General features: G+C 40.2%; 2 protein-coding genes across 2 annotated transcripts in view; one reads left to right on the top strand and one right to left on the bottom strand.

Moving 5' to 3' along the window:
- The window catches only part of slc43a1a (solute carrier family 43 member 1a), a gene marked incomplete at its 5' end in the record, with an annotated part of 17,258 nt that extends 12,382 nt beyond the window's left edge, over positions 1-4,876 (top strand). The window contains 9 exon segments of the mRNA XM_032527193.1: positions 1,146-1,279; positions 1,408-1,535; positions 1,989-2,135; positions 2,262-2,297; positions 2,396-2,531; positions 2,728-2,857; positions 2,967-3,040; positions 4,039-4,162; positions 4,280-4,876. Of these exon segments, the coding sequence (XP_032383084.1) occupies positions 1,146-1,279; positions 1,408-1,535; positions 1,989-2,135; positions 2,262-2,297; positions 2,396-2,531; positions 2,728-2,857; positions 2,967-3,040; positions 4,039-4,162; positions 4,280-4,477 (1,107 nt within the window).
- A 2,978-nt stretch (positions 4,877-7,854) lies between these two features.
- med19a (mediator complex subunit 19a) overlaps positions 7,855-9,256 on the bottom strand; it is a 2,686-nt gene continuing 1,284 nt past the window's right edge. Inside the window, exons 3-6 of the mRNA XM_032527233.1 lie at positions 9,071-9,204; positions 8,813-8,909; positions 8,627-8,721; positions 7,855-8,272 (exon numbers count right to left, since the gene is read on the bottom strand). Coding sequence (XP_032383124.1) covers positions 8,207-8,272; positions 8,627-8,721; positions 8,813-8,909; positions 9,071-9,204 — 392 coding nt within the window. The 3' untranslated portion in view covers positions 7,855-8,206. The remainder of the gene's footprint in view (positions 8,273-8,626; positions 8,722-8,812; positions 8,910-9,070; positions 9,205-9,256) is intronic.

The raw sequence follows: 9,256 nt of genomic DNA on the forward strand, positions 1-9,256 counted from the left end.
ACAAACAGGATTGGTGACAAAGCGCAGCCCTGGTCTGAGGCCAACTCTCACCTGGAACAAGTCCGACTTACTGCAAAGAACCCAGACACAGCTCTCGCTTTTGTCATACAGAGATTGGATGGCCCTGAGAAGGGACCCCATCACCCCATACCCCCGCAGCACTTCCCACAGTATCTCCCGGGGAATCCGGTCATACACCTTCTACAGTTCCACAAACCACATTTAGACCGGTTGGACATACTCCCAGGCTCCCTCCAGAATCTTTGCGAGAATGAAGATCTGGTCCATTGTTCCACGACCAGGACCAAATCTGCATTGTTCCTCTTCAACCCGAGGTTCGACTATTGGCCGAACTCTCCTTTCCAGCACCTTGGCGTAGACTTTACCAGGGAGGCTGAGAAGAGGCCCTGTAATTGGCACACACCCTCTGTTCCCTCTTTTTGAAGAGGGAAACCACCACCCCTGTCTGCCACTCCTTAGGCACCGTCCCAGACCTCCATGCAATGTTGAAGAGACGTGTCAACCAAGACAGCTCCTCCACACCCAGACCTTTAAGCATTTCTGGACAAATCTCATCATTGGGACTTTGCCACTGTGGAGTTGTTTGACTACCTCAGCGAATTCCACCAGAATTGAAATTCAGCCTGTTTTTTTAGACAAACATGTCATATAATTATTTCAATGAGGTCTTTTGTTGACATCCCAAGCAGCAGGATCAAGTGATAGATTATCAGTGAAGCCACGGGGTATGAGAAAACAATGTGTTTTAATCACTTTGAATTTGAGGAACTTTACAGCTGCTCAAATTAATATTTTATATTAAAGGTGCTTTAGGTAGGATTGTGAAGATCCAGGATTTAGCCAAAGAATTTGAACATCAACAACTTCTCAGTCCCTCCCCTCCTTCATGCTAAAGCCCAAACGCTCTCCAAAGCCCCTCCCCCCACGAAGGAGAATGAATGCATGTGCATGAGCAGGGATTGACACGCAGGTAGACACTAGAACTTTACTCTGTGAGACTATGCCAGTGGTGTGTTTACAGCATGTTCTGTTGCCCCCAAGTGGCCTAAAAAACTCAATGGATACCACTTTAAAGCAAGATGCTTAAAAACAACCCTTTTCATCCATCTTTCTCTTCTTCCCAGCTGATCTACGATGCAGGTGTGTCCTTCCAGGTGATCATGTGGACGTGGGCAGGTCTTGCTGCCTCTGTCTTTTTAAACTGTTTTCTCAACTGGCCTGCAGAAGGCTTTCCAACACCTGACGAGGTAGACTACAGGTCAGTGTGTCCGCCGGTCGGTTACTTCATCTCTTTCCCAGAGACACCAAAGCACAAAAATATTATCAGAACAACGCTCTTTCACTCCAACCTTAATGTGCGTATGTGTGTGTGTTTATCTATAACAGTAAGATACTCACACTGCAAGAGCCGCCTTCATCTGACCAGAAGGCTGTTGGAGAAAGACTTAGCCAGAAAAATGGAGACATCCGACACTCAACAGAGAACCTTTCTAGTACATCTGACGCTGCACCCAGTAAGTCAACAAACACAGACGCAGGCATTGTAACTCTCAAGCCATTTACTTCATACCAGTGCCTCCCAGTATTACCCACTTATGAAAGAACATTATGAATGTGAAGAAATAGAATTAGTCATTTACAAGAAACCATTGAGTTTAGCAGAAATTAGCTTTTTCTGCTTGTCTGTTAATCATCTTGTGAGACCTCAGAAATATTTTCCAAGATGATTAACAGGATAGCTTTAAGGGGTTCTCATTGGTAGGTTGCATCCCCCAGGTTGGAAAGAACCTTTTGCTATTTAAGAGATAACTGCTTTTCTGAAAGACTGGCAGACTGGATGTCTTACAATGTTTACTCTGAAAATCGAATAAGAAAGAAATCACCTGCCTTTAGCTCCTCTCATAGGAATATAAAAAGAAATACATTCACTGACTTTGTGTAAAACAAACTGTCTCCTCCTTTCTCAGATGCTCCTCCCTTTCGTCGGTCTGTGTTCTCTCCCATCTTCCTGTGGAGTCTGGTTACAATGGGGATGACCCAGTTGAGGATCATCTTCTTCATGGGGGCAATGAACAAGATGCTGGAGTTTATGGTTATCCACGGCGAAGTGCATCGTGAGTGTCAAACCCTCAACCCCATTCCCACCAAAACAGTTGCTGTTTTCTTTTTAATGTATTATACGTTATAATTTTACCATTTAAAAGTGACTGACACAGTGGGTCTTTGATTTTATATTTCAGTATCTGAGCAGCTGGTGCTTGAGACGGAGAAGAAAGGTGAGTAGTGTAATACAGCTTTAAATTTGTAAACATTATTTAACTTGTCTGTCTTGTCTTTTTAGTTTCTTAATTTGATTTAATGTGTTCTCTTTCAGTGAGTTTCTACTCGTCCATCTTCGGCACGCTGCAGTTGCTGTGCCTCGCTACGTGTCCTCTGATTGGTTACATAATGGACTGGAAGATGAAAGAGTGTGAAGAGGAGAAGACCGTCCCCCCAGGCACAGAGCAGAGGTACATACAGTGTGTCTTGGTGGTTTAAAAGCAGTAGAATTAACAATATTGATAAAATTGTGGTGGCAAGAAAATCCTAATTACTGTCAATTTTGTTTGATGTAAGGAGATATGATGGAACATGAATGTTGTCTTTATAATGGTGGTGGTCCAGCATGCCTTAAAGTTAAACACCTCTGTGTCTGAGACCTAATAGACAGACCAGTGTTCCCATGAGAGACCGTAAGATCCAGAAAGTGACCAACGCCATGAGGGCCTTCATTCTCACCAACCTGATGTTGCTCGCTTTCGGATGCTGCTGCCTCATAGACAACCTGCCTCTACAGGTACCGTACACGCACACATGAGAACACACATGTTATGGCAACCAGAGAACAAGGTAAGTAAAGAATAAATAGTCCATTGAATGTGTTGCTACTTTTTTCTCTTCCTCAGATCTTAACCTTTATCCTCCACACTATGGTCCGAGGCTTCATCCACTCCTGCTGCGGAGGCCTTTATGCTGCTGTGTGAGTGCTTTTTCATCAAATGCATATTCTGCAGCTCTGTTTAACACGTTCACATCAGAGAGGAGATGGGAAAACATAACCTTAGGGGTGTAATATTTCACAAAATTCACAGTCAAATCACAAAGCATTGTTTAAAAAGATGTCATTTAATATATTTTTTAACAAAGTAGAAATACGGAGAAATGAGCCTATAGTTTCCAGTTCATTAATAAGATAATAAACATTCAACGTATACAGTGCTAAGCATAAATGAATACACCAATGAAAACTCAATGAAAACTAAAGTTGACTAAAAATAGGAATAAAAAAACATCCTGGCTCCATGAATTAACTGGCCTTTAATAATATTAAAAATACCTGCTTCTATGGGAATTTAACATAGGGGTGTGTATACTTATGCCCCCTGGATTTTAAGAAAGAACATGTATTTATTTACAATACATTTTTAATTCACAAAGAAAATTCCTTAAAGGTTGGATTTTCCTCATTTTTTAAATGAAGACATTAAGATAAATTTCTAAAATATGTTTTTTATTCCTCTTTTTAGTCAGCTTTAGCATTAATTTATTTACTTATGTCTAACACTGTACTATCAACTATTCATCTGTAACACTATAATATGTGAGGCATGCCTAGTTTCCCCGCACCACATAAACACCAAATATAAAGCAGCATGTTACAGTGTGATAAAAGCAGCCAGATGTGTTGACAAAAGTAGGGAATGCTTTATTATATGTGTTATATGTGTATTCATTTAACAAAATTCATGAACTGCTCAATAGTCTAGTCTTGAATGCAGTAAGATATTATAAGGTATGATACAGGTTTATATTGAACCCCTGTTGTTCACCTACAGAACATGTTATTATCAAGGATTTGTATATCTGTAGTAGTATATAGCTCGTTTGTTTTATACCAAGTTCTTTTCTTGTCTGGGGCTCTGTTTCATTTCATTTGGTGTTTCAAACTGTCGGTGAACACCACTATCTCTCTCACAGCTACCCGTCCAACCACTTTGGCACTCTGACAGGCCTCCAGTCTATGATCAGCGCTGTGATCGCTCTGTTGCAGCAGCCGCTCTTTATCGTCATGGTCGGAACCCTGAACGGAGACCCCTACTGGGTGAGGACACACACTTATCTCTAACTCCATACACGTGTGTGTGTGTGTGCGTGGTGGGGGGAACTCGGGCACCCACCAGGAACTGTATGACTGTAACTTTCCATCTCTGTCCTTCAGATCAACCTCGGTCTGCTCATATTCTCATTGGCTGGCTTCCTGTTGCCGGGTTATCTGTTCTACCACCGCAGACAGCTGCTGAGGGAAAAGGAAGCCAAAGACAAGGGGTTGGCCGAACAGGAGATGCAGGCGCTCAATAACACTAAGGCCAATGGCTACAAACCTCACAGCAACGGCCTCCCTGCTGTGGAGGCTTAAGGCCGTTTTATGCTTCTGCATCGAATCAACGGCGTACCCCCGCAGACCCCTCTGTGTCTACGCCGGACCCTATGCCATAGCCTAACGTGCAATTCTCAAAAAATGCGTTGCATTTCCCCCGACTCATTTCCTGGTTCTTCTTCTCCATTAACAACATGAAAACAAGGAGAGGTTTAACTTTTTATGCTAAAGACATCTCATCTTGGTCAGAAAACACAGGGGAGACACTTTGTTTTTCACACTATGATCAGTTCCCACTCCAAACCTAATCGCCACTCTCTCACTTCTCCTTCTACCACACATATACATGCCGGCTTGACGCACGCACCCGCTCATACGTATAAAAACTAGGCCACTTACACAGACTACGGCGAAAGCTGTGCATGGGGCCTTCGCAGAAGCATAAAACAGGCTTTAGAGTGTCACAAAGCGGAGGGTTGGGGGAACTGTAGGATTTATGTGCCTTTTAAAATGAGCACCAGCAATCGCCTCATCCATATATATTTTGTTTTGATATTTCAAGTGTTTTTATTTTTGCTCATAGCTGGTGCACATTTTGCTCACAACAACCCATACCACAGAGCAAATAGGATTCCTCATGTTTTGTTATGACTAAGAGTTAGACTTTAAGTTCCCTGTGATTTCGTGAGATATGTCATCATCATTTGTTGCTGTTTATTTATTCTGGTTTAGTGTTGAAGAGCCAATATAGTGTGATTTAAAGCCATAGATTTCACGCAAACACACACAGACACATGCACACACCATGGTATGGCCTGTGTGTCAGACTGCGAGTGTCACTGTACTTGAAATACTGTTGTATAGACTTCTGACAATCATCAAAATCCTTGCTAACACCAAAGAACAGCTTAAAGAAATTAGGAGAGTTACACTTTCTACTTCAGTATTGTTTTAAAAGTATGCATATTGAAACATACTTTAGGTATATTGTGCTGTTTCCACTGTTTTATACATCTCTAAAACACTTTAAAAGCATATAAGCAATCAAAGAAAATGTAAACTATCTAAATACCAGACTTCTGGTACGTATAGAGAAGCATTTGGGTTATATTCAGAGCCCTGTTATTTAATCAGACACACACACACACACACACACACAGATAGGATGGTTGTAGAGACACCATATCTACCTCCTCTGTTTCGTTTTTTTTTCTTTTACTTTCTGCAATCGACTACTATGTCAGTCCAATTTCATTTCCATATTATGAACCATCAATCCTTTAACTGTCAAACACCCAACATAACTAATTCAATCAGTACAGAAACCCTCCTTGTGCATGCATGCTCTTTAGAAGTATTGCTGACTCAGCGCTTGCAATTCTGGATTTTTTATATGTAAGTAAAATATTTTTTTGAAAAATTCACAAGGAAAATATGACTGACTTTTAAAATTCTGACACACAGTGTGTGTCAATGTTATGAATCACTTTGTACTGCTTTATGCACAGAAATTAACTAGTGTGTGTATAAAATATGTATTAAAGTGTCTTTTTATACTCTAGCTGTAGTGGCATTAAAAAGGGAAGTGTTTGTTTCAGTTTTAGTTTTTTGTAGTGTGCTAATTTTGAATTAAGCTCAGATGATTTTCTGTATATTCCGCTTTTGCCTTTTTGATTTATTTTGTCATGTATTGATTTTGGAACAAACAAACCATCAACATTGTCTTTTGTAAATACAACTGAGGTGTGTTATGTATTTTATTACATATTCTGCTTGCTTTACCATGTGTGCGTACGGTATGTTCACTGATGACTGACGTTAAACTTGTTATTTTAATGGGATTTTTCTGTTTGAATGATCATCAAAGTCTCATTCAAAAGACATTGTTTCAGCCAGCTGCTGATCAAAACAGAAACATTTACATTCTTCTAAAGTGACAACAACACGTGTCTATCCTGTACATGCTAGTTTTGCTCACAGCAACAGTATCATGTAGATTTATTGAATCCGATGTATCCTTTCTTTTCACCCTTTTTTGACTCAATCCATTATAGTGTCAAGACAGCTTTAGTAGATTTCTCCTTTTTTGCCTGATGCATTCCTTTCTGCTCTTTAAATGTGTTCAGCTGCTTGAGTCTGATTTTGAGTTTTGTTTCAACTCTGTGCCTTTGCCACCATCTTGGATTTATTGCAATAGGTATGAATGTAAGATTAAAGGGGAACTACACCCATTTTCAGTCTAAGACAGTTCAAAAATAATAGCGAACATGGACAAATCTCTTCCTTATCCAAAAAATAGAGTGCTAAAACTCAAATGTGTGATGTCAGTAGGATAGTGTGCAAGACGATCATGAAGGAGATTCTGAGTTTTGTTTAAACTCAGCGGCTTTACTGCCATTTTGGCTTTATTGAAATAGATATGAATTTAAGGGATTAAAGGGGAACAACTCCCATTTTAAAAATCCATATGTTAAGAAAAAAAAATTAGTTAACTCCCAAATCCAAAAACTAGAGTGCTAAAAAGAACTGCGCTATAGACAAGTAAATAGTAAATATGTCATTCATGACACTGAGAGCATTAGGGGGATGTTCTGAGTATATCGGCACACTTTCTGTTTCAGAGTACACTACAACATAATAAAACTTAATAAGAAAAATATCAATATCCCATTTATTGTCTACGGAGCAGCTCCAGACTTTAAATAATTGATGACATCACACATTTGAGAATGACTTCTCTGATTGCTTTGAGAGAAAGTAGCCCACGTTCACAAATATTAGTTGAACTTATATAGGCCATGGAAATAACATAGTAACAATCAGTGTTGCTGAGGTGTTACAGTTAATTCAATACTTTGCTAGTGTTTTGTAATGTTTGAAACAAATGTACCAGCATCTCCAGCAACAACAATGTGACCTCTTTGTACCTATGTACGCTTAAAAGTCCTTAAGAACCTAGTGATTGTAAGACCTGACTCCCTGGTGTTCATGCTTTTGTAATTTGTTTGAGATTTAAAGTAGTTGCTGCCTGACTTGTAAAAAATTTGACTAACACCTCTGACAGTCTCTAAAATAAAGATAATTTGCTTTGTCTATATTTTAAGGCCATCATATTAAGTAAAATCTTCTCTCATCTCTCACCAATGGGGTTGACGTTTTGGTATGTCTTGCTAAATGTAGGTCATTCTTTCCTGCCTTCAAATCAATATAAGCAGCATGTGCATTTGATTAACAAATAAATGAATGAAAGTAAAGTCTGCGTGGCATTTTGTTTTGCCATTCTTACATCCTTACCTTATCCTAACGATTCTCACCGTAAACAAGGTGCATCAGCCATGTTTGTCATTGTTGCTGCTACACTGTATTTTACACCATGTATACAAGTACCTGATCATATAATCTACACTTCCACAAGCAAAGGTAATAACCAATGTTTATTTGATTTTGGCATTATGGTCAAAAGATATCACATCAAAATCAAAGAGGGACATACATACAGTGCCTGCTCAGTCATTCACAACACCACACAGCTCACCAGCGGCTTTCTGCCTTTTACACCAGAACATTTTGTTTTTCAACATCACACACACCCACTGTGTTGCTGCTACTTTTACTTTCACACACATCACACAACCATTTGCATTTGATTCATCCTCTCTCAATAAACATACTCGCAATAATACAATTATCTGTAAAACACACGCATCCTCTTACAAAATGCACAGTCACGCACACATTCAAACAGGCGTGCACACAGTGGGCTCCTGTCTATCTGAGGCTGTTGCTGTTGGGTTGTGATCCAGCGAGGCCGGGGTGGTCGGGACTGTGGCGGTTCTAGAGGGAAACAGAGAGAGCAGTAACGCACTGATTAGTCTGGGTCAACGCTACAAAGTACATTACCACGATAATTGCTTGCCATCCCATTGTCCCTCACCTTCTGCTCTCTTTGTGTTGACATCAGGAAACAACAACAACCTTCGAGCTAGCAAGCTACACAATGAGAATGGCAAATTTTGGAGAAATAATAATAAACAATAAAATTAAAGAAAAGCTATGTGTTCTCAGAAAATAATGAAGTGTGAAAATAAATGGATCCCAGAGTTATGTACAGAGACTTGGCAAAAGGGCCCATAATAACAACTAACTAGCAACTTTATGAACTACGGTGTTCTTGATAGATTATCCTACCTTCTTCTTTTTCTTGTCTTTCTTCTTTTTCTTGCGGTCGGGATCGTCGTCCCTCTTTTTCTTCTTCTTCTTGGGATCAGTGTCTGATGGAGTTTCTGTGACGTAAAAAAGAATTGGCTCAGTGACCTGAGAACAGGTTGCATTTGGTTAGCGTTAGAAAGTGTATAAGTGTAGTTTATGGCATACCTTGTGGTAATGGGTCCTGTGGTCGATGGTGTTTGTGCTTGTGCTTGCTCTTCTTCTTTGGAGGCTGTATGTGCATCAGTCTGTACTGTTCTGGTAGCTGGGAAAAACAAACCAAAACATGCGTGTAAGTATTTAACTGAACATTATAATTAAGAGATAAACAATACCTGCAAGTCAGAATATGCCAACTACATCTTTAAGTAGCATATTCTGGCTTCGCCATAGTCCTGTTAATATATGAACATATTCAGTTAGTACCGGTCCTGTGTGTAGTCTGAAGCCTGTGAGCAGAGCGCCTGTCAGTGGGCTAAAAGAGTTCCCACATACTGGAGGCTTGTCAATCAGAGAGCGCAATGAGCTGCCGTCCTGAGTGCCCGGACAGTCGATCATACCTGCAGCACAGAAGAGAAAGGACAAGATGGAATGAAGGGGGGGGGGGGGGGG

Source organism: Etheostoma spectabile, chromosome 10 (assembly GCF_008692095.1).
Source record: "Etheostoma spectabile isolate EspeVRDwgs_2016 chromosome 10, UIUC_Espe_1.0, whole genome shotgun sequence".
NCBI lineage: Eukaryota > Metazoa > Chordata > Actinopteri > Perciformes > Percidae > Etheostoma > Etheostoma spectabile.